This window comes from Nomascus leucogenys, chromosome 8, assembly GCF_006542625.1.
Source record: "Nomascus leucogenys isolate Asia chromosome 8, Asia_NLE_v1, whole genome shotgun sequence".
NCBI lineage: Eukaryota > Metazoa > Chordata > Mammalia > Primates > Hylobatidae > Nomascus > Nomascus leucogenys.
Genome location: NC_044388.1, coordinates 61,663,016 through 61,688,734, shown reverse-complemented (window position 1 = coordinate 61,688,734; position 25,719 = coordinate 61,663,016). Strand labels below are relative to the sequence as shown.

The window sequence follows — 25,719 nt, the reverse complement described above, 5'->3', positions numbered from 1 at the left end:
TGAAGGCCAGGATGATGAAATCTCAAATGGAAATGAGAAACTTATTGGGAACTGGGGCAAAGGTCACTTTTGTTATGCTTTAGTAAAGAACTTGGCTGCACTGTGCCCCTGCCCTAGGGATCTGTGGAACTTTGAACTTGAGAGTGATGATTTAGAGTATCTGGCAGAAGAAATTTCTAAGCAGCCAAATTCAAAATGTAGCCTGGCTGCTTCTAACGATATATGCTGACATGCATGAGCAAAAAAATGACCTAAAACTGGAACTTATATTTAAAGGAGAAACAGGGTACAAGTAGAAACTTTGCAGCCTGGCCATGTGGTAGAAAAGAAAAGCCCATTTTCAGGGAGGAATTCAAGTAGGCTGCAGAAATTTGCATAAGTAAAAAGGAGCTAAGTCCTAATAGCCAAGACAATGGGGAAAATACCTGGAAGGCATTTCAGAGACCTTCACAGCAGCTCCTCCCATCACAGGCCCAGAGGCCTAGGAAGGAAGAATGGTTTCATGGGCCAGGCCTAGGGCCCCGCTGCCTTGTGCAGCCTTGGGACACTGCTCCCCGCATCTCAGTCACTCTAGCTCTAGCCATGGCTCAAAGGGGCCCAGGTACAGCTCAGGCTCCTGCTTCAGAGGGTGCAAACTGTATGCCTTGGTGGCTTCCATGTCATGGTAAGCCTGTGGGTGTGCAGAGTACAAGAATTGAGGCCTAGACTTTAGAGGATGTATGGAAAAGCCTGGTGTCCAGGCAGAAGCCTGCTGGAGGGGCAGAGCCCTCATGGAGAACCTCTACTAGGGCAGCGCAGAGGGAAAATGTGGGGTTGGAGCCCCCACACAGAATCCCCACTGGGGCACTGCCTAGTGGAGCTGTGAGAAGAGGGCCACTGTCCTCTAGGCCCCAGAAGATCCACTGGCAGCTTGCACCCTATGCCTAGAAAAGCTACAGGCACTCAACGTCAGTCCATGAGAGCAGCTGTGGAGACTAAACCATGAAAAGCCACAGAGGAAGCATTGGCCAAGGCTTCGGGAGCCCACTATCCACACCAGTGTGTCTGGGATGTGGGACATGGAGTCAAAAGAGATTTAGGAGCATTAAGATTTAATGACTGCCCTGCTGGGTTTAGGACTTACACGGAGCCTGTAGCCCCTTTCTTTTGGCTGATATCTCCCTTTTGGAATGGAAGTATTTACCCAATGCCTATACCCCCATGTATATCTTGGAAATAACTAAGTTGTTTTTGATTTTACAGGTTCATAGGCAGAAGGGACTAGCCTTGTCTCAGATGAGACTTTTGAGTTAATGTTGGAATGAATGAGGATGGGGATTGGTGGGAAGGAATGATTTTATTTTGCAATATGAGAAGGACATGAGATTTGGGAGGCACCAGGGGTAGAATGATAATTGTTTGGATCTGTGTCCCTACCCAAATCTCACGTTCAATTGTAATACCCAGTGTTGGAGGTGGGACTTGGTGGGAGGTGACTGAATGATGGGAGCAGTTTCTCATGAATGGGTTAGCACCATCCCCTTGGTGTTGTTCTCCTGATAGTGAATGAGTTCTCATGAGATCTGGTTGTTTAAAAGTGTGTGGCATCTTCCCCTCACTGCCTCTTGCTCCTGTTTCTACCATGTATGACACCTTGCACCCACTTTGTTTCCTGCCGTGATTGGAAATTTCCTGAGGCCTCCCCAGAAGCAGAAGCTGCTATGCTTCCTGTGCAGCCTGCAGAATCAGAAGCCAATTAAACCTCTTTTCTTTGTAAATTACCCAGTCTCAGGCATTTCTTTATAGCAGTGCAAGAATGGACTAATACAGAGATGTGTTGCTTTCCTGCCTTGGGGAGCTAAGAGGTGGGTCTTTCTCAGTTCAGAATTTATGTCTTCTCTTGACTTGTTGCATGTAAGAATTTCCTGCCTATCTATAATGTCTTTATATAAAAATAGATAAGTAGTCTATTGCTTTCTTGGCTCTTATGGAAGATGCAACTAACAGTAATCTACATGAGTCACACTGAAAAACAGGTACAGTTCATTTGTCAACTCTGGTTGGTTGGTAAAGGCAGCCTGGAGCTCTGTGTTGAGAAGGATTCTGAAGCCTGCCCACACCTTCATAATTAGTTCTGTTGTAAATAAACCCTCCTCAGGTTATAATTAGGAACCATCTGTTTCCTGCTGGAACCTTGACTGATGGGAAGATCATGATAGAGAACGTCTTCCTTTTTGATGAAGGTATTCAGATTTGAGACACTAAGGATATCCAAAGAGGAAGGAGACACGTGCTTTGATAGTCATATAACCATATCAATCCTGGTGATCAACAGTGACAGATAATGGCAATCAGATTAGATGATCTTTGCACCATTTCTCTTTAAGGATAGAGAGTTACACTGGGCCCAATACTCCAACTAAGAGGACTAAGCCAAAAAATATTCAGATGACTTATAAAAGTTTTCCATGTCACAAAAATACATAACCTCTAATGTTTGCAAATTACCTCAATTAATTCTGGGATACCCCAGTTGGGTTTTTTTAAAATTTATTTTATTTTTGAAATGGAGTCTTGCTCTGTTGCCCAGGCTGGAGTGTGGTGTTGCAATCTTAGCTCACTGCAACCTCCGCCTCCCAGGTTCAAGTGATTCTCCCACCTCAGCCTCCTGAGTAGCTGGGACTACAGGCATGCGCCACAACGCCTGGCTAATTTTTGTATTTTTAGTAGAGATAGACTTTCACCATGTTAGCCAGGCTGGTCTTGAACTTCAGACCTCAGGCAATCTACTTGCCTCGGCCTCCCAAAATGCTGGATTACAGGGGTGAGCCACTGCACCCAGCCACCCCAGTTGGTTTCTAATGTGTGTCCCAAATCAAGTCTGCAATTATCAAATGGCATTGGGCATTTTCCTCCTTTACTGTCTTAGCCCTTTAGTGAGGTCTCCCAGCAATGCCTAATCACTGCCACTGCCCAACGTGGAGGCACAGATGTCCACGTCCATGCAGCTGACCTCCCGCAGGAAAGGAGACTGCCAGTGGACCCAGGATACACCCACCAAACATGCCCACCACTGTGGGCATGCTTAGGCTCTGCTGAGTCTAAAGCAGGTCTTTTGCTGAGATTCAGATGGTGGTGGGCATCCAGATTTCCTTTTCTTAACTGAAGGCTTACCCTAGGTATCACTGTACTTATTGTCCTTACTTCTCTAAGCAGTGTTGCTTCTGATGGTTACAGAACTCTGGAGCAAGGACAGAGTGATCAAACAAAGAGAGGAAGTTCTGGCGTTCGCTATAGAGAGGGACTGTCATGGGCAATATTGTGGTTAGGTTGATATGCACAGCCCAGACAACAGAAAAATGTCATCATTCATTCATTTAGTCACAAAGTACCATGGTTCTAGATTTCTCCAATGCCTGTGCTTAGTTGGGACTCAGTAAACAACACATGCACCCACCAGTCATTTTTCAAAGATAAGCAAGGGATGAAACATTAAAAATAGGCAACAAGGTGCCTCCTTCCATGTCTTTCTCTGACTGCAACACGTGGATTCCTCCTAGGAGCTACAGAACATGTGCAGCACATGTTTTTTAAATGTCACCCGTAAAGGGCCAATCTCTCACTTTGGGGCGATCACACTTCCCAAGGAGAGGGCTGAGGATAGAGGGTGGGCAAGAAGCCAGGAGACGGGTGGCAGGAATCCCGATCCTTTCCCTCCTCATTCAATGGGGCCACAGCTATTTTCCTTCCAGCTGTCTCCCAAAGTCTCTTCTGAACTTCTGTTTCTGGAAACAATAAAACTCAAGTTCAGATGAGATCTCATGCTATTTAGAAACCTGGAAACGAAAACACAAAAACCCCAAGGAGTCTCAGATGCTCAAGTGGAGGGGAGTTTTGGCTGCATTATTTTGCTAAGTTTTCTATAATTCTCCTTTAATAAAAGTCTCATTTTCCCTACTCTTTCCTGACCCATGGTCCATAAATTTAAACATAAAGCTTCATTTTTAAGCCAATAGCCTTGTAGCCCAAAGGAATGGTATGAATATAGATACGCTCATTAATCTCTAAGTGTTTTCCTGCGGCCCGATACTCTTTCACAAAATACATTTTTCTGCAGATGTGACACAACAACAAAGAGACCCCTCTCCTGTCCCCCAAAACTTTTTTTTTTTAACAGCAGCATGGCAGATTTTAGGAATGTCTAACCAGTCTAGATTTGTATTTTTGCATTCTTTGAAAATTGGTTAATTATAATGAGATCAGGACAGATGGAATTTTAATAATGGGAATAATGGAGTGAGTTATTTATCCAGGAAAGTATCTATTTATATGGGAAAGGGAAAGAAGGAAAAGAATGGAAAATGGAGAGTCAAATGGAAGTTTCAAATAGACTTTATCCTTTTCTTTTTTGGACTTTTTTCTTTTCTTTCTTTTTTTTTCTTTTCTTTTTTTTTTTTTGAGACAGGATCTTGCTCTGTTGCTCAGGCTGGAGTGCAGTGGCACGATCTTGGTTCACTGCACCCTCTGTCTCCCAGGCGCCTGACTAATTTTTTTTTCTACTTTTTTGTAAAGGCAGGGGTTTGCCATGTTGCTCAGGCTGGTCTAAAACTCCTGGGCTCAGGTGATCCGCCCACCTCAGCCTTCCAAAGTGCTGGGATTATGGGCATAAATCACCGTGCCTGGCCTTTTCTTTCTTTTTTTTAAGAGGCAGGGTCTTGTTCTGTTGTTCAGGCTGGAGTACAGTGGTACAATCACAGCTCACTGCAGCCTCAAACGGCTGAGCTCAAGTGATCCTCCCACTTCAGCCTCCCCAGTAGCTGGGACTAAAGGTGTGTGCCACCATGCCCAGCTAATTTTTAAATTTTTGTAGAGATGGGGATCTTGCTATGTTGCTCAGGCTGCTCTTGAACTCCTGGCCTCAGGCAATCCTCCAGCCTCAGCCTCTCAATCCCCTTATTATGTATATAAATTTAAATTATTTTTCACTAATTCTTCAGCTAATCTACTCAATGGCTTGAGAGAGCCCTTGAGAGCAGAGATAACTGCTTTCAAATAGGAGATGCAAAGAGAGGCTGAATTTAGAGCTGGTATCTGCCATAGGACTGTTAGATCTCAGCCTGGCACACATTAGTCCATGTTCTCTTCCCTTCCTTATGGGTTTTTGTTTTGTTTCCTCACATTCTGGTCACATCAAATACACTCAACACACATATGCACCATGCATACATCCCCACCCTCCCCTATACGAGGTCAGACAGACATCAGAGACCACAGCACCCCCAGCACATGGGCAGGCAGTTTCTTGATGCTGAAATGCCCCAGCTGGAGGCCAGGGAGAATGTGGACAGATCCTATTTGCAGCCCTGCACCCGTGACTGTAATGTCCCTCTCAGGCAGCACCAGCCAAACCAACTCCTGCAGTGAAAATCAACACCCTCCTCCATCCTGAGGGAACGACTGACTGTGTAACGTTCCCCTCAGTCACAGGAGCCATCTCCTTCTAGGACAGCGCCCGCCTATGGCCAGCATCCCACCCGATGTGTCTCTAACAAGAGGTCACTGGGAGGCTGGGCATGCCTGGCAGGCAGAATCCTACACACAGCAGACAGGGACACACAGCCACTCGGGGGCCTGAAAGCTTGCCCTTCTCGGGTGGCTGCCACTCACGGGAGAGGCATGTGGACCACGCACAGGGACCACTGTCAGTAGCTCCTTTCACTGATCAGAAGATCGATATGTGTGTGTGTGTGTGTGTGTGTGTGTGTGTGTGTGTGTGTAAAATGGATATGTTTTCTTCATACAGTAAGTGTCATGTAGAGGATGTGTCAGCCTCTCTTCACCGCAGTGTTACATACATCCCAAGCATATTCCACGGGTTTGCAATTGGCCAGAGCTCTTGCCACATGTCTTCCTATCTGTGTGACACTCCATTTGTGCACCACCTGTCTTGAGGCTAGACCTGTCTTGCACCCAAGGAGTCATGTTGTAGTATCTGGCTCTTACTCGTTGGAGACCCTCCTTCTAGCCCCCACCTTTTCCTGCAGGACTTGGAATCTAGCTTCAGCTGCAAAAGCAGGAACACACTTTTCACGCCTGCTGATATTTATTTTCAAGCTAAGCCTGCCTGGCATGGCTGTGGCCTTCCTTTCTTAAGGACAACACACATTTTCTGCTTACACAGATTCCTTCTCTCAGTCTGTCTGTACAGCCAGTCCCTTCTTATCTGGCCGGCAGCTGAGCTGAGCTGCTTTCAATGATACCTGGTTGTCCTTGAAGTAGCTTTTCTAACTGCTCAGGTAATAGATCAAGTTTGAAAAACTGGACCATATTCCCAGCACAATCTGTATGCTATATGATGCTTCACAGGCAGATCTGGACTAAGAAGTAAAGGTAAATGGGATCATTCTGATGATTAGAGTAATGAGCACAAAGGAAATCCCTATGTGTGAGAGGATGAATTTAGTTTCTTTCTCTAATGGAGATATTTCAGGCACATGCACTTTCTGAATAGATCTAGGATAAACACTGTGAGAGCAAGGCCACATTCTCTAATGTCCTCAGTCTAGGTCCTTAAATGGCTCATTTCTTTTTTCTTCAAAGGGCCAGATAGTAAATACTTTGGGTTTGTGGGCCATACAGTTTCTGTTGCAGCTACTCAACTCTGCCATTATGGTGTGTAAGCAGCCACAGAGAGTAGGTAAATGAATGAGTGTAACTGTGTTCCAATAAAGCTTTATTGACAAAGACAGGCAGTGGGGTGGGTTCAGTCTGTGGGCCACAACTGGTGGGCCCCTACCATGGAGTGTCACCAATGTCTGAAAACTATTTCCTTGAAGCTTCAGCCAGTGGAGCAGAACCACATAAATGGCCATAACTTACAAGATGGAAATTATTTTGGTTCCCCAGTGAAAAATGAAATGGGTGATTCTTTAGTCACCATACTTTTTTTTTTTTTGAGACGGAGTTTTGCTCTGTTGCCCGGGCTAGAGTGCAGTGGTGCAATCTTGGCTCATTGCAACCTCCGCCTCCCAGGTTCAAGTGATTCTCCTGCCTCAGCCTCCTGAGTAGCTGGGATTACAGGTGCCTGCCACCACATCTGGCTAATTTTTGTAATTTTAGTAGAGATGAGGTTTCACCATGTTAGCCAGACTGGTCTTGAACTCCTGACCTTAGGTGATCCACCTGCCTTGGCCTCCCAAAGTGCTGGGATTACAGGCGTGAACCACCACGCCTGGCCTAGTCACCATACATTTTAGTGTAGTTCATAACCCTGACCAGAAAGATGTAATCTGCTGGGGCCTTTAACACACTAGACCACCTGTCCCCAACCTTTTTGGCACCAGGGACTGGTTTCATGGAAGACAATTTTTCTATGGATGGAGGTTTGGGGGCAAGGTGGTTTCAGGGGTTGGGGTGATTCCACCTCAGATCATCAGGCGTAAGTTAGAGTCTCATAAGGAACGTGCAACCTAGATCCCTCGCATGCACGGTTCACAACAGGGTTTGCGCTCCTATGAGAATCTAACGCCGCCACTGATCTGACAGGAGGCGGGGCTCAGGCAGTAATGCTCACTCCCGCCACTCATCTGCTGTGGGGCCTGTTTCCTAACAGGCCACAGACTGATACCAGCCCACAGCCTGGGGGTTGGGGACCCCTGCACGAGCATGGCCAAAAGGCTACAAAGAATAATGCTGATAGGCCACGAACAGTTAATCAAACCTTTAAAAATGGTACAGTTAGGAACTGTGGCTGGCAAGGGAGGACGGAAGACCTAACTTCTCCTCCCCTTGTTCTTCATCATCCTTATCCTCAATAAAATATCTAGAAGACATTATAGCTTATGCATTGGCTTTGCTTAGTTGGCACACGATTTTGATGTTTGCAGAGTGCTTTTTATGCCAACTTTCTCTCCGCTGTGGCTTCCAGTCTTCTGTCCCTTGCTTGTGCTTTAGTCCACACATGCGGATTAGATTTTTGGTAGCTCTGCAGTCAGATCAAGAGCTGCAGGGATGTGGCTGCAGCTGTGAGTTCCTCCACTTATGGCAGCTAAAGGCATGCTTCTCCCAATATGAGGTATTGCCCCGTCTACTAATTGGCCTTACAATGATGATTTATCTCCTCTAACACGGTCTCTCACTTTGGGGCTTTGCGATCACCTCAACATGAGGATAACCGTGATCACACACAAGAGAGCAGAATTTCCCCCTATATCAAGTTTATTTGCCAAACAGGCAGTTTGAAAGATTTTATAGAAATGACGAGTTTTCACGTTCAAAACATGTTCCATAGAATTTTACAAATACCTCGATGCTATATTATAAACAAATTAATGCATAGAGAACACTTAATATGTGATATATATTTATGATACATTTTAACTAATTTCTTAGGTAGCCTGCAGCTGACATGATACAATGTTTTTCATTGTTTTGTTTTGAATGAATGAGCTCATTTTACTTTTGCCTAGACAAAGCTATATGCATTCACGGTTTCCTCCCGGGAGCTGCCTGAGCATATCCCAGTGGCTCTGTTTGCTGACTGTGTGAAGAGAATCAGATTTCACAGGCTGTGGCCCCAGATGGCTCTGTTCATTAAGAACTGTGAAGAGAGAGGGAAACTTGACAGAGAACCACCACAGAGCGAGGGCCAAGGCTGCTCAGCAGAGATGCTTCAAGGATGTGCTGGACTGATAGATATGGCAGGCTTCAGGGAGAAGCTGCCTGCTCACAGTTCCATGAATATAAAGGCAGTGGCGAGTAACTGAAGGAGGATGTGCTGAGGGCTTCACCTGAAATGCCACATTAACCAGGCTGCTTTGGGTAGAATGGGCAGGTGGTAGATTCACTGGTTGAACCAAATTTGTAGATGGTAGCTCCTTCATAACGTCATTTAAAATTTTTGTTATTTTTTTAAAGAGGCAGGGTCTCGCTCTGTTGCCCAGGCTGGAGTGCAGTGGCTATTCACAGGTGTGATCATCGCAGACTGCAACCTCGAAGTCCTGACCTCAAGGGATTCTCTAGCCTCAGCCTCCCGAGCAGCATGCCTAGGTGCATGCCTAGCTTCCACAATGTCGTGCTAATATATAGGAAGATGCAATTATCTGTCTTGGCATCTTTTAAGAGGGAACTTGGGCTGGGCGCGGTGGCTCACGCCTGTAATCCCAGCACTTTGGGAGGCCAAGGCGGGCAGATCACCTGAGGTCAGGAGTTCGAGATCAGCCTGGCCAACGTGGTAAAACCCCATGTCTACTAAAAATACAAAAATTAGTCAGGCATGGTGGCCGGCGCCTGTAATCTCAGCTTCTTGGGAGGCTGAGGCAGGAGAATTTCTTTAACCCAGGAGACGGAGGATGCAGTGAGCTGAGATGGCGCCACTGCACTCCAGCCTGGGTGACAAAAATGAAACTCTGTCTCACACGTGTGTGAGACACACACACACACACGCGCGCACACACACACGAGGGAACTTGATAAGTTACACTGTGAAGATAAGCAAAATGAGGAAAATCCTAACAGTCAAAAGGACGGTTGGATTTACAGGAGAGGCAAACCTCTTTTCAATACACTGATGACCTGTCTACACCCACTGTTTATCTGTCTACCTATTTCTTTTCAAAGGAACTAAAGAGGCTGCCCATTTTGAATAACTATTGTTTTAATGAGTTGAAGGGCACAGAAGATCAAATTTTCATGAACACACTTCCTAAAATAGAAGTGTATTCACTTATATTTCAAAGGAATTGCTTTTAGAATTAGAGGAAAAGCGATTTTCCAGGGTTGTATCTTTGGATGCTTTTCCCTGTTTACATTCTGCCTCAAAATTACTATTTAGTTTGGCATGTATGCAATTTTTGAGGCCATTATAAAAGGCTTGGCATCCCAAGAGGAGTGAAATGAACATAATGAAGATAAATAAAATGAATTACTCCTATTAGCATTTTGCATGAGATTCGAGGTGTTTCGCCAGTAAACAAAGATACATGGGAACACGTGAAGAACCACTGTACTGCAGATTTCTCAGTTGTAATCTCATTCTGCTCTTTAAATATTCAGGTCCATGTGCAAGCTCTGTATAGGGGCTACAGAAAAATCATATCCCGTCAAGCCTGAAGCCAAATTTGGTGGGTGAGGGAGAAGGAGCACTATATGCAATGGAAATTATAGATTGGAAATGCCAACTTCACCACTGAAACAAAGAACAGATAATTCTTAATAAGTATAGATGATTAGAGTTTCATTTATCATTTGAAAGAATCACAAGAATAGGCCAACTCTAAATTAAGGTACCAGCAAAAAATTTTCCAGAGTACCTGCCTAGTTTTCAAAATGATGAATGAGACTTTGCTCAGCTGTAATGAACCATCAGCCATCCATGTAGGGAAACATCTTTTCCTCGCACATTTAACTTCAGTGTTCTTTTGGCTAAGTGGGATCAAGGAGATCATGGTGGCCGTGAAAGAACGTACCTATGGGAGAATTCAGTGATTCTTTTACATGGGCCTTTTGATAACTGAATATGTTTTTTAAAGATTTCACTCAAAACCTCCACATTATTTATTTATTTTTCTTTTGAGAAAATCAACTGAGATATATGAGTTGTTATGGTTGCTAACAAACAACTGGCCTGTTTCTTCCACTAAAACGTGATCTATTTCTCTCTCTTTTTTGAGAGATATTAATTTTAAGCACGGACTGGGTCAGAGGACTTTATTTTAAATCCTAGTTTGTCAGAAATTACTGTGTGAACTTGGCTAGTAGTGTAGCCTCTATCAACCGTTTAGCTGTAAAATTAAGGCTAGATGCAGTGATAGTAAATGTCCATTTCAGTTCTAAAATGTTCTATTACACTCTGAGATCCTAATGATACAGTTGTGAAGTGGGTGCAGAAACTCACCAAAGAACTGGGATACCTGGCTAGCTATATGCAGGAGATTGAAACTGGACCTCCTCCTTACACCATATACCAAAATCAACTCGAGATAGATTAAAAGACTTAAAACCTAAAACTAAAAAACCCTGGAAGATAATCTAGGAAATACCATTCTGAACACAAGACCTGGCAAAGATTTCATGAAGATGCCAAAAGCAATTGCAATGAAAACAAAAATTGACAAATGGCACCTAATTAAACCAAAGAGCTTCTGTACAGCAAAAGAAACTGTCAACAGAGTAAACAGACAAGCTACAGAATGGGAGAAAATATTTGCAAACTATACATCCAACAAAGGTCTAATATCCAGCATCTATAAGAAACTTAAATTTACAAGCAAAAAACAACCCCATTAAAAAGGACATGAACAGACACTTTTCAAAAACAGAAATCCATGTGGCCAACAAACATGAAAAAATGCTCAACATCATTAATTATTAGAGAAATGCAAATCAAAACCACATATCATCTCATACCAGTCGGAATGTCTATTATTAAAAAGTCAAAAAATAATAGATGCTGGCGAGGTTGTGGGGAAAAGAGAATGCTTACATGCTGCTGGTGGGATTGTAAACAGCCATTGTGGAAAGCAGTTGCTATTTCTCAAAGAACTTAAAACAGAATTACCCGTCAACCTTGCAATCCCGTTACTGGGTATATACCCAAAGGAATAGAAATCATTCTACTATAAAGACACATGCACATGTGTGTTCATCACAGCACTATTCACTGCCCGCAGTGATGACATGGAATCAACCTAAATGCCCATCAATGGCAGACTGGATAAAGAAAATGTGGTACATATACACCATGGAATACTATGCAGCCATAAAAAAGAATGAGATCGTGTTCTTTGCAGTAACATGGATGGAGCTGGAGGCCATTATCCTAAGCAAGCTAACACAGGAACAGAAAACCAAATACCACATGTTCTCACTTATGAGTAGGATCTAAACACTGAGTACACAAAGACAAAAAAGGAAGCAACAGGCACTGGGGCCTACATGAGGGTGGAGGGTAGGAGCAGGTTGAGGATCAAAAAACTACCAAACGGCGGGGTGCGGTGGCTCACGCTTATAATCCCAGCACTTTGGGAGGCCAAGGTGGGCGGATCACGAGGTCAGGAGATCGAGACCACGGTGAAACCCCGTCTCTACTAAAAATACAAAAAAAAATTAGCCGGGCGCGGTGGCGGGCGCCTGTAGTCCCAACTACTCAGAGAGGCTGAGGCAGGAGAACGGCATGAACCCGGGAGGCGGAGCTTGCAGTGAGCCGAGATCGCGCCACTGCACTCCAGCCTGGGCGACAGAGTGAGACTCCGTCTCAAAAAAAAAAAAAAAAAAAAAAAAAAAAAAAAAAACTACCAAACTACCTATCAGGTACTATGCTTATTACCTGGGTGACAAAATAACTTGTAAACCAAACCCCCACTATATGCAATTTATCTCTATAATAAACCTGCACACATACCCTTGAACCTAAGGTTTTTTTTCTTTTAAAAGAAACTCACTAAAGAGTTTCCAACAAGTCATAGGCCCAAGGTCCACACAGTGACAAAAATCTCTGAGCCAGTCTGAAAGGCCTAGACGAGATATTTGAATATTCCATGCAGTAAAATTGCCTTTTAGCCAAGGTTTAGGCCCTTATTTGAATGCTTCATAAAATGATTTAAATCAGAGTTTATTCATTGCCTCCTGGTAAGGTCACAAGTGACTGAGAAATCCTTTCACGGTAAAATTATGAGAGAAATGACACATCTCTGTGGCTGTTTTAAGCTTATAAGTGGTTAAAAGTTTGTAGAAAAGAAAAAAATAACATCTTGCAAAAAAAAAAAGTGGTCTGACAACTCAAGTTGCAGTTGTTCACATTAATGCACAAGTTTAAGAGGAAAAAAACCTCAGAATCAGATGTTTAAATTATTCAGTGTTTACATCATCAGAGCCCTGACTCATTCCCATTCTTTTGAGGGATATTTTAAAGGAAAAAAAAATGGCAAGAGAAATAATCTAAAATACATCCACACCCATAAAAGAATTTGCTACAGAGAGACCTTCACCTTCTTCACGGAACTTGCTGTGTCTTTTCCAGATGAAACCAGAAAACAGTAAGCATACCGTGACTCACTCATCTAAACCTTCTGAGAAGCATAATTATCTAGCTGCCTCTTAAATAACACCCATTACAGAGCTGTGCACACAGTTGGTGCTTAATCAGTAGTTTCCAATTGAATCAATTGGCTGAAGCTGAGGTTCCCATGTTCTCCCTTAGTAACTTGTTTCCCTGGAAATGTAACCTTAAACTCATATAAAACAAACTCACTTGAGCTCAAAGTCCACTGTTCCTTTTTGTGATTTCTCAGTTGTAGTTAAGCTAGTTTTTCCTTTAAGCAAAAGCAGTGTTGATTTTTTTGAGTCTGTTTTCTCAAATTGATATCATTTTGATTTCCATAAGTTGCTTTACTAAACTTAGCCTTAGGTGCAGATTCATTGATACAGACCATGGGCATTAGTGACCTCCATGTACTCGCCCCAAGACAGACCCCTCTGGCAATCTAGGTGATATGCTCCATTCAGATGTACCTGGTGCCCCTGAATTCCAACTGCTAAGTGTGGAAAGTCTTTCAATCAAGTCTCTTACAGCTGTGACAGTTCCTTTACACAACTGCAAGAATCGTGACCTAAAGACCTGTGTGGCAACTGTAGGCTCAGTGGAATTGTGGAAAAGGTCCTTTATGCTCATCCAACACTGCGTGTGCTTCTCTATGTTTTCCACACTCCCTTGAAGTGAGATTGGGTTCTGACAAATGGACTGTGAGCAGAAGTGATGTGTGTGCCTCCTCTACCTGCTCTTCCCTTGCTATTGAGATTGGAGCCATGTGTTCCAGAAGTATGTAATGGCTATCTGACGGATCAAGGCTCCCAGATGCACATTAGGTTTAACTGCAGTGAGAAATAAACCTTTGCTGCTTTAGGTGACTGGGATTTAGGATTTTCCTGTTAGGGCAACTAGCATTACTTATTCTTTTTTTTTTTTTTTTTTTTTTTTTTTTGAGACAGAATCTCACTCTGTTGCCCAGACTGGAGGAGTGCAGTGGTGCAAACTCAGCTCACTGCAACCTCCGTCTCCTGGGTTCAAGTGATTCTCCTGCCTCAGCTTCCCAAGTAGCTGGGACTACAGGCCTGTGCCACCACACCTGGCTAGTTTTTTTTTTTTGCATTTTTAGTAGAGATGGGGTTTTACCTTGTTGGCCAGGCTGGTCTTGAACTCCTGATATCAAGTGATCCACCTGCCTCGGCCTCCCAAAATGCTGCGATTGCAGGTGTGAGTCACTGTACCCACCCAGCATTACTTATTCTAATAAGAGTCTAGCATGATACAGTATTCAGACTCACCAGGAGAGGGAAGGAACTAGCATTCATTATCTACTACAATTGAAAGTCTTACTCATTTGGTGCTCTGGATGACCTTGTGTGGGAGGTCCATCTTACAGACGTGGAAACTAAGGCTTGACAGGGGCCCAGCTAGTAAGTGGTGAAGAGCTTTCAAGCTCAGGTCCAGCTCCAAAGTCTTTGATTTCTCTTCTTACTAGCCCATTGCTTCTCAAACTTTAGTGTGCATCAGAACCATGCTGGTTAAAATGCAGATTCCTGCACACCACCTCCCACTCAGCCCAAGAATTTCTGATTCTGAGTCTGGGGCGGGGCCTGAGGCTATGCATTTTCAACAAATTCCCAGGGGATGCTGATGCCGTTAGCCCAAGGGCCACACCAGGAGAACCACTGCATTGGACCTCTGTTCCCCACATTGCAACAGGCACAGGTATTACTGAAATGCAATAAAAAAGCCCAGTTAAGCCTGAGATAGAAGAACATCTCCTTTCCTCTTCTTCATTCCATGCCTTATCTCTCCCTTGAGGACATTTGCACGTACAAGCTTGACCCACTGCTCTAGAACTCTACAGTCCACCAAGATACCTACCAAACCACAGGTCCTTGGGAGGGAAGTTCTGTTCAACATAAAAACTCAACCAAACTAAACATTTTTTCCAGTGGGTTTGCCAGAAATAGGAAAACCCTGGGTTTAGAAGATGTGCTTCTCTTTGCCCTTTATCATCTCTAAGATCATTGGTTCAGTTTCCTCATCTGCAGAATGGGATTCCCTGTAGCGGCCGCCTTGCAGGGTTGCAAGGAGATTATTAGATAAGGTGCTGATGGGGAAACACTTTATCTATAGCAACAGGCTTTAAAGTTATATATGGCACGTATCAGGGACCTTCGCTCTGAGAGGTCTTTAAATGTAGATGGGTTGATTCTTCTTTCACTTAGCCAAACATCCTAGCCGGGTACAGTGGCTCATGCCTGTCATCTCAGCTCTTTAGGAGGCTGAGGTCGGTGGATCACTTGAGGCCAGGAGTTTGAGACCAGCCCAACCAACAGGTTGAAACCCCATTTCTACTAAAAATACAAAAATTAGCCAGGTGTTGGTGGCACACGCCTGTAGTCCCAGCTACTTGGGAGGCTGAGGCACGACAATCACTTGAACCTGGGGCGGGTGGAGGTTGCAGTGAGCCAAGATTGCGCCACTGCACTCCAGCCTGGGCAACAAAGTCAGACTCCATCTCAAAACAAAACAAAACAAAAACAAAAAAACCCACAACGAATATCCTAAGAAACACAGCCTGTCTTTCTGCCATCTGCTTAGATTAACAACAAACAAGAACAATCATTACAGATTAGGGGAAAATCACCTGAGAACAAAAAGGGGTTGTGAGTAATAAACAGCTCAGTCTTTGAAGCTTCCTCTTCATCTACCCTAAGAAGAGCTTCTTAAAATGTGACCATGCAGCCCAGAAGATTCATCCATTCCCTGCTTAGTCTGCAGTTGAGTATAGCTGTGCTCTCCCCACCCCCTGCACCCAAAATTTGAAATGCTGCTGGAATAATCAGTTGTTTAAAAAAGCTATGAAATATAAAACAAAGTAAGACTCACAACCTCCAAGAATGGCTTTTTTTTAAAAAAAAAAGAACCTTTGCAAGTTTAAACACTAAGATCGATTGTGTTCCCACTGGGTAAAAGGCAGATCTTTGTCCACCACACTTACTGTATCACTGAAAAATGTACAGACTGCCAGGGCAGCCGCAAGTCACAGATGCAGAGAACTAACGGTGCTCTCCAAGATGTGGCTCTGCTCCTCAACATGTAGTACTGGGCTTGCAGACTGGGCCTCCTCTCCTCCTGACACACAGGCATGCACAAACACACAGAGTCAAGGCTCAGAAACTCTGTCCTAGCAACAGGATGTCAAGAGTGCAGTCTTTGTTGCAGCTCTTAACAGCTAGAGGCTGGGGTGAGAGGGCAAGAGGCCGTGCACATCCCTGCAAGGGCTCTGAGACATGTTCAATGGCTATGGGTTCCTGTGATGGCCGTGACCCATGGCTCAATGCCAGAACCTCTACATGTGTGGTTTTGAAGTTTTATTCTACCTCCTTCCAATGTGTCTTGCTCAAATCTTCTTATCCAGACAGCTTTCTCACCTTCCATTGATTTTTTTTTTTTTAAATAAGCCCCAGTGAACATGTGGTTTCTTTAACTTTCTATCAAACACGTAGTGTTACAGCCTGAGCTCATCTGAGCACCTTTCAGAAGATGTCAGCATTCCCGAAGGGCTCTCAAAAAGGATTTTCTGTTGCGTGCAGTGAGTTCATAAAAGATGTCAAATTATCTGAAAGCAGCTTAGCTACACTAAGTCCATGCATTTGTGGTACAAATATTGTAGGACTCAATAAATACATTCAAGTCATGCTCACCCTGACCTGACTTGCTCCCAACACACAATTGCAGTTTGGTGACTGGCGTCTTCCTTCAGTTTTATGGAAGGTCTCAGAATCCTCCCAGTTTTATGGGAAGTCTCCCTGGCCTGAGCCACTCCCACGCAGGCTTCGTGGATCTGAAGATGAGCGAATACCAGCGCCATCTTTCCATTTCTCTCCTGCGCCCTCTAAGCTGTGCCCCACTCCCTGCTCCTCCACAGCCGAGATGAAGATGATGAGGAGGAGGATGATGATGATGGTGATGATAATGGCGCACAGCCGCAAGGGCTAGGCCTACAAGCATGGCCTCCAAAACTTCACTCCAGTCTATTTTCCTTCCTTTTTTCTTTGGAGTGGTAATTCACAGTCACATGTATCCAGGGACACTAAGTAAGTCCAAGTTGAATTGACATCATAGAGCCTTTTATTGTTATTCCCATTTTTAGAAAGTGTTTCTGCAGCAGAAGAAATTACCTAGCCCGGGGAGATGCCAGCTCACACTCAGCGTTAGTCCTTAGACTCCTGGGGAGACACTATTTGGCACTTTGGAGCTAGGTGTTGGTGTGTCACACTCACCGCACCAACCTTCCCCAGCCATAAACACTGCGCAAACTACATTTAGAAGTGAGCTAGGTGTCGATGTGTCACACTCACCGCACCAATCTTCCCCAGCCATAAACACTACGCAAACTACATTTAGAAGTCAAGATTACTGTATTTTATTGCCTGTGCTACAAGCATAAAAAATGGATTTCAATTTTCTCTCTTGAACACCGTACCATGATTTAAAGCAGCGCATAATCCTTGGTACATATTATTTCATATTCTGCTTATAGCAACAATGGTGTAAACTACTTAGGAGTATAAAATACAGATTTAGGATACTTTTTCTATCTAGCATATTATGAAATTCTAAATAAGAGTAACGTACTAGGTTTCATGGAGATGATCAGACTATTATCTCACTATCTCATTCACTATCTCCCCCTCCCCCCCCCCACCCCTTGCCAGCTTTTTAAGTCATGGTAATGATAAAGTAGTGAGGAGGAGAGAAAAGAGGAAGAATTTTGGTCCGTTACGAAGGAGAAAACTACATACCACATGGGGCTTAGTGCCAGTGGTTTCAAGCTGGTGATTCAAGCTATCAGCATCACTAGGTGCTTTAACCTTAAACCCTTCTGATTCCCAGGCTGTGGGTGTTAAGGAAAAGAAAGCAGTGAAGCTACTTCACCAGCTTCATCCAAATTAATGTGTTCTTCAGGAGTCACTTGTAGACATTCTGCAGCAACCTAACTAAATTCCTAAAACAAAGACCTGGAGCAAGTGCTCATTTTTAGGAACATGGCATACTGATTAACGATCAATCCACACAAATACGTAAAGTCACTCGCCTCATAACAACCTTTGGGTAATGGACTGCATATGGGACTGTGGTCCCAAAATATTATAATACTGTATTTTTATTCTACCTTTTCTATGTTTAGATGCAATTGCCACAGTATTCAGTACTGTAACATACCATACAGGTTTGTAGTCAAGGAGCAGTAGGCTCTGCCATCTAGCCTAGTGTGTAGTACACTCTACCATCTAGGTTTGTGTGAGTACACTTCATGATGGCCACACAATGACAAAATTGCCTGACACATTTCTCAGAATGTAATCCCATCGTTAAGCAATGTATGACTGTACATTCAAACTAATTTGGATTCTACAGATGCTAATTTTAAATTGCTACTGATACAGACATACACGTGCTCACATTTACGTTTACAACATACCTACTATTCCTGTCTCATTGTCTCCTCAGCATGTGCAGTGCACGCACAGAGACTTCGTGAATACACTATAAATAAACTACACCATCCAGGTCCAATATTTAAAACGGGTGGCCCAGGACTGAGATGGAGTCATTGGGCTGAATTCAGTCCACAAATATATATTTTTGCCTATCTCATATTTTTTTTAAAGTGGGGTCTCATTCTGTTGTTCAGGCTGGAGTGCAGTGGCACAATTACAGCTCACTGCAGCCTCAACCTCCTGGGCTCCAGGGATCCTCCTACCTTAGCCTCCCAAGTAGCTGGGACTACAGGTGGATGCCACCATGCCCAGTTAATTTTTAAGAATTTGTTTTGTCAACATGGGGTCTATGTTGCCCAGGCTGGTCTCAGACTCCTGGGCTCAAGTGATCCTTCTACTTTGGCCCCACAAAGTGCCGGGATTATAGGCATAAGCCACTGTGCCAGTCCTATAAAGTCTAAAAAAATTGAAATTGTCATTTTAAAAATCCAGATTCTATTTTTCAGAAGAGCTAACAAACTAGTCCTTCATTTTTGCAAAACAGGGGGTTGAAGCTGAACAGTGATGGCCTCTTGATGCAAGGGTGGACTTTTCATCTCGCCCCTGTTCCCAACACTCCCTATTCATCTCCTCACTGTCTGCTTCACTTCTGTGCAATATCTGTCTGTTCCCACATGCATTTGGGGTCATGGTCCCTTCTCTAGGTAAACCCACTTGACACTTCTCCAAGTGTTTTGGATTGAATTCTGTCTTCCTAAAACTTCTAGGTTGAAATCCTAATCCCAGAACCTCAGAATGTCCCCTTATTGAGACAGGGTCCTTACAGGGATAATCATGTTAAAATGAGGTCTTTAGGGTGGGGTGGTGGGCCCTAATCCAGCATAACTGGTGTCCTTATAGAAAGGGGAAATCTGAACACAGAGATACACACAGAGGGAGAGCATCATGCAGAGACGAAGGCAGAGATTGAGGTGATGCATCCACAAGCCAAGGAAGGCCAAAGATTCCCAGCAAACACCAGAGGCCAGGAGAGATGCCTGGAACAGATGCTCCCTCGCAGCCCTCAGAAGGAACCAACTCTGCTGACACCTGGATCTCGGACTTCCAGCCTCTAAAACTCTGAGACAATGCATTTCTGTTGTGTATGCCACTTGATTTGTGGGACTCTGTTATGGCAGCCCCAGCAAATGAATACACCAAGTAGCTTAAATAAAGTCAGTATCTTCCTCTGATCATTGGGAATAATCATAGGTGAGTGGTCTGCATTATTGGCTATGTCTAGCTTAGGAAAAGGACATCACAAGGAGAAATGTTCTTTCCCAAACCAAGTGGCCAGGCTTCCAAGAGCTTCTACATAGAGATGCATCCAACTAGAAGTGGGGAGTCTGCCTGCTCCAGCTCAGGTGATGAAAAAATTCTGGTCAACTCTGACTGCCGAAAAAAAAAAAAAAATGCCCATAGTTCATTCCTGAGTAGGAGGGTGATATTTTAAGTGTGAAGGGATATTTTAGGGGAAGGAGTATGTCAGGGAGGTAGATGGCCACAGTCCTCATTTACTCCCGAGCTCACTTTAGATAATAAACTCCTGTGTATATGGTGAGGCACTTTCCATTTTATTTTTCTTTTGCAGGCTTTTTCTCTCATCTGGTCCAAACAACAAAGAGGGTATGGGTGGGGACAGAGGACTTCAGTTGGAGAGGACTGGGCCACTTGATCCTCTGTTGGGTTTGAAGAGCTAGCTGTTCCCTAGGTGAGGTCCCAGGTAGACTGGCGGTTGACTGACCACAAATAGGTCATGTTTTGGAGTCTTAGTCCCTTCCTTTAAAAATGAGTAGCCCTATCAACTTACTGAATGACTCACTTTTTATAGGATGTTTCAGAATCAAAAGCACAACTTGTTAGGCACTAGGTTACTCTTTAGTTCCAGAACACCCCATACCTAGTGATCCGAAGCTCCAACCTCTGGGGGTTTCACTTCACCGATCTGTCAGTGACACAGGCTGGAACATGAGGAAGTGCCAGAGCATGCTGTCTCTGGCAGATCACCAGGTCGCCTTGACAGGGCACCCAAACTATGAACTTTGAGGAGCATGGCTCTGTGTCTAATTATTTTTGATACCGATTTTTTGGAGGAGTATGTTCAATTATATTTCAAATAAACAAAATGGAGTCCTGAGGGAATATTACTCTTGTGGGAATAAAAAGCTTGGCAAATGAACAGAACTAGAAGTAGATCTGATGGCTAAGATCCCATAGTCAGGGCACCTCCTAGGGTTCAGGATGTGGAATCCCAAGAGGAGATCTAGAGAGAATGCAGAATGGTTTCGCATGGGGCAGGGTAGGTGGGGCGAGGGATTGCCCTGAGGTCTCTGTGTGTCCACTGGAGATGAAAACTGCTCCTCATGTAGCACTGAGAAGTGACCCTCAAACCAGTGGACTCTAAGAGAACTTCATCAATACGAATCTAAGCACATGTCCCCATATGTACCATTTCTTTATGTATAAGACACAGGTACTACTGCAGTGATACACCATGCACATTACAATTCAGGCACAAATAACCATGTTAAAAAGGATGATATGAAATGAATGTAAATAGAAGCTCTATGATTTTCGCCTGGCACCCCAGTGGATGGCATCATTCACCACCCCATGGTCCTCTGTGCCATCCTGAAGTTCAAAGTCTGTATACACATGGAGGAGGAGCCATGTGAACCCTGTTGACCAACGTTCATGTCCCTAGGGCAGTCCACACGTCTCCAATGGCAGTTGACTGAAATAGTTATTTATTAAAAAATCCAGATGACTTGCTGATTGAGACTTAGTAGAGTCTGCCCAATAGCCTCAACAAGTAAACATTTTTGGAAGCACAGTAATTTTGGCATTTTTATGTAGAAACTCTGCCTTAATGCTGGGAGGTTCTGCAGAAGTTGACATCATTTTACAGAAATGGTGTTTCTGTTTCCCATTCCCCACCCTCAATTTGGGATTATTCTTAGAATGCTACACATTGTGGTCTTTTTTTTTCTTCTTATGTTATTGGAACTGTCAGGCTAAAATTATGTTTTCTATCTTGCTGACTCCATGAGGACCACAGACTTGGCCACATGCTTTTCAAAGAGCCTACGATTTCCAGTACGTTAATAGCCAGAGAATGCTGCAGCCTTGTAGCTTCAGAAATGCCAACTCTACAGCACACGTCTACATTCTTTTAGTTACTTTTTGTGATTGTAAAGCACATATTTTGCACACAGTAATCAGATGACCTAGTCTAATGCCCTCAGGGAAAATGACTAGGGAATGAAAGAATCAGAGCCAGAACCCAAACTCTTGACTCCAGAGTAGCTCACTCTCTACCACAGTCACTTTTTGGTTCTCAGATTTCCCCTTCATTCTGCCCTGGCTTCAGGATGAATGGGTGGCTAGAAGCACAGAGTTGAGCTCTCAATTCTAAAGGGAATAGTCCCTAAAACTCTTTGGGTCTGCATTAATGGCTGTGCTACCTCAAAAATGACCTTGAGGTATAGATATGGCCCATCTGCCTGATGTGCTGAACTCTGTACAACTTTGCCAATTTGCTAGGCATGCCCTGACAGTCTGTCCTTTAGGTACAGTCCCTGCAATCTGGTTAGAGCTTCCAAGAGTCTTGCCACAAAGAAAGAAACTCCCTAGTGGAAAGAGTGAAGGACAAAGTGGATTCAGAGGAAGGATGCAGGCCATCTCAACGGCTTGAATATGCTGCCTTCTCTACTTTGTCTTTCTGTCCCTAGTTGATGTGTCTTCTCCTGCTGGTAGGGTTTGGTTCTGTGTCCCCACCCAAATCTCACCTTGAATTGTAATCTCCATAAGCCCCATGTGTCAAGGGCGGGACCAGGTGGAGGTAACTGAATCATGGGGGCAGTTTCCCTCATGCTGTTCTTGTGATAATGAGTGGGTCTCACGAGATCTGATGGTTTTATAAGCGTCTGGCATTTCCCCTGCTTGCACTCATTCTCTCTCCAGCCACACTGTGAAGAGGTGCCTTCTGCCATGATTGTAAGTTTCCTGAGACCTCCCCAGCCATGGGGAACTGTGAGTCAATTAAACCTCTTTTCTTTATAAATTAGCCAGTCTCAGGTATTTCTTCATAGCAGCGAACTGAATAATACACCTGCCATCCGCCATAATGAAAGAGGGCTGGGAACGATGTATACTATGGTAAACCTTCAGTGGATGTTACAAATTCCAAGCAGTATTTAAGCATCCTTATAAGGGGAAGAGTTGGGAAAGGGCTGATTTACCAGGATAAGATTTCAGATGCAGATAACTTCTTTCAGGGCATGGATGGTTTATGTCTCTTCCCACCTCTGGGTTTTGGGCTACCTTTGCTAGCTAATCATGGTGGTGGCTCGTGGATATGTATTCAGGCAGGAGAGGCTGGGCTTGTCTCTCTTTTTAGGAGTATGCTCTGGGACAATGGTGCCCTTTTTTTACTGTGTTAGTCTAAACCAGGTGCAAGGACCCCACAGTGAACAAGCAGGTGGCCAGCCTCACAGGCCGACTTCTTATGCTTCCCATCTCTCTCTCACACTTGCCACAGAAGAGGTCACTGGGGCAGCCAGATGCTCTGACATCTCATTCCCATCTGCAGATAAATCTTCATTTGCCCCTCACATACCTGGGGCTCTCCTTGTACTGTAGCAGAGGTGGAGGAATGGGAAATAAGGGGAAGGAGCTATGATAAAAGATCTGCTCCTTCTCTTTTTTCTAATTCCCTAGAGGATAATGTGTAAACTTGAACAAGCTGGGTCAGGAGTAGCCCAGAACCACACTCACCCACCCCAACCACCCTCAGAACTGAGATCTGGTTCTATGTAACCTGAGAGAGATTGCGGAAGCCAGGATCATTGTCTTCAAGTATGCTAAAGCATGCCATGTTTTGGGGGATGAGGGTGCAGAAAACACAGAATAAGACCAATGGGTGGGAGTGGCATGGACAGATTTCAGTTCAATATTGGAAGAATGTCTAAGAATAAGGCTCTCCAACAATGGGACAGGCTCTCTAGAGAGCTGTAACTATTACTGAGGTATTAAAAGAGAAGCCCGTGTTACTTCAATCAATGACAGGAAGTATGTATGTGTGTGTGGCAGGTGGTTAGGTGTTTTCATTCTATGACTCTAAAGACTGCATAACACTAGGTCCAATCATCCATCAGTGTTGACCATTTTACAAAGCCCTGTACCATTACAACATCCTCCAAGAGGAAACCAAGTAAATTTTGAAAAAGAAGCTGCCCTTAGGTAACAAAATAAATCAGGTGGGAGGGAAGAATACTGGCATACTGTTGGATGACGCCTATGTCTACAAAACCTCTAGGCACCACCTTTCTCACTTGTACAATGCAAAGGTGATGGTGAAAACAGGTAACTGATTGCTTGCTATGGGCCAGATACCGTTTTAAATACTTCTATTAACTTGCTTAATTTTCACAACTCACTCTTTTACATATGCAGAAACACAGGTAAGGAGAATAAGTGACTTACTTAAGGCTCTACAGCTAGTAAGAGGGAGAATGAGAATTAAGCCCTGGTAGACTTCCACACATTATGTCCAGGCACTCACAACAGTATCTGGTACAAAGTAAGGGCTCAAGAGAGAGAATTGCAGAGCTGTGCTGTGTGACATTATGCAAAGTAACCAAAGTTCTCTATGCCTGGTGTTCTCATCTGTAAAATGGGTATACAAATGTGTATCTTATAGACAGGCTCAAAGACAAATGATTTAATACATATAAAATGTTTAGAGAATGGTGGCAAATAATAAGTACTCAACAAAGGTTGCCTAATGTCACATAAACATGCCCTTGATTACAAATACATACATGGGTGGCTAATATCTTAATATAACATAAAGCTATGCCTATGTCTGTAATATCCATACATAAAGGGCAATCACTCAAAAAGAGTCCCAGTGGAGTAATGAAGCATCACTACCAACCACTTAACCGTATAGCAGAGAGTGTGTTTATCTGATTGCTTTTTGCTTAATCAAACCACACCTTATCTCTCCATAGGTCCTCAATTCTATTACATGATGGAGGCTTTTCTTCCTTCCTTCCTTCCTTCCTTTCTTCCTTCCTTCCTTCTTTCCTTCCTCCCTCCCTTCCTTTCACTCTCTCTTTCTCTCTTTCCTTCTTTCTTTCTCTTTCCTTCTTTCTTTCTCTCTTTCCTTCTTTCTTTTCTTTTCTTTCTCTCTCTCTCTCTCTCTCTGTCACCTGGGCTGGAGTGCAGTGGCACAATAATGGCTCACTGCAGCCTTGACCTCCTGTGCTCAAGCCATCCTCTTGCCTCAACCTCCCATGTAGCCGGGACCACAGGCATGTGCCACCACATCTGGCTAATTTTTGATTTTATGTAGAGATGGGGTTTTACTTTGTTGCTCAGGCTGGCCTCAAACTCCTGGGCTCAAACAATCTGCCTGCCTTGGCCACCCAATGTATTAGGACTACAGGTGTGAGCCACTGTGCCTGGCCAGATGATGGAGGCTTTTCTACAGATGATTATTCTTCCTGGAAACCTGCTTCTCAATTTCTCCCTGAACCTTGAATCAAGTGAATTTTCCAAGATTTGGATAAATGAAGGAGAGGGCACTATAGAAACAACCTTGGAGACAAAATGGGATGTTTTCCATTTCTCTTTCTTTTTTTTAGTTTGAGACAGAGTCTTGCTCTGTCACACAGGTTGGGGTGCAATGGCGTGATCTCAGCTCACTGGAACCTACACCTCCCGGATTCAAGCAATCCTCCTGCCTCAGCCTCCTGAGTAGCTGGGACTACAGGCCACTATGCCTGACTAATTTTTGCATTTTTAGTAGAGATGGGGTTTCACCATGTTGGCCAGGCTGGTCTTGAACTCCTGACCTCATGTGATCCACCTGCCCTGGCCTCCCAAAGTGCTGGGATTACAGGCATAAGCTACTGCGCCCAGCTGAGACTGAATTCTTTTGCTAGAACCTGGAGAGCTAAAGGCCCACTGCCAGGGAGGCAGAGGGTGCCGCTGTCCTACCTGGTGAGCTTGGTGCCAATCTGTTGCCTCAGCTCCAGCCGCTCCTCATCCGTCTGCCTGGGAAGGATGTTCTTTTCTTCCAGCTCTCGCTTGGAGGGCCTGTTGCTGAGTTTGATGGCTAAGGAGTCCTTCCTGCAGACCTTCATGGCCAGGGAGCCT

At 44.1% G+C, this 25,719-nt stretch overlaps 1 protein-coding gene across 14 annotated transcripts in view; it reads right to left on the bottom strand.

Moving 5' to 3' along the window:
* Window positions 1–25,719, bottom strand: part of PHACTR1 (phosphatase and actin regulator 1) — a 581,376-nt gene that overhangs the window by 33,250 nt on the left and 522,407 nt on the right. For all 14 annotated transcript variants that reach the window (XM_030817298.1, XM_012509150.2, XM_030817300.1 and 11 more), the window contains one exon: window positions 25,561–25,717. In XM_030817298.1, coding sequence (XP_030673158.1) covers window positions 25,561–25,717 — 157 coding nt within the window. The remainder of the gene's footprint in view (window positions 1–25,560; window positions 25,718–25,719) is intronic.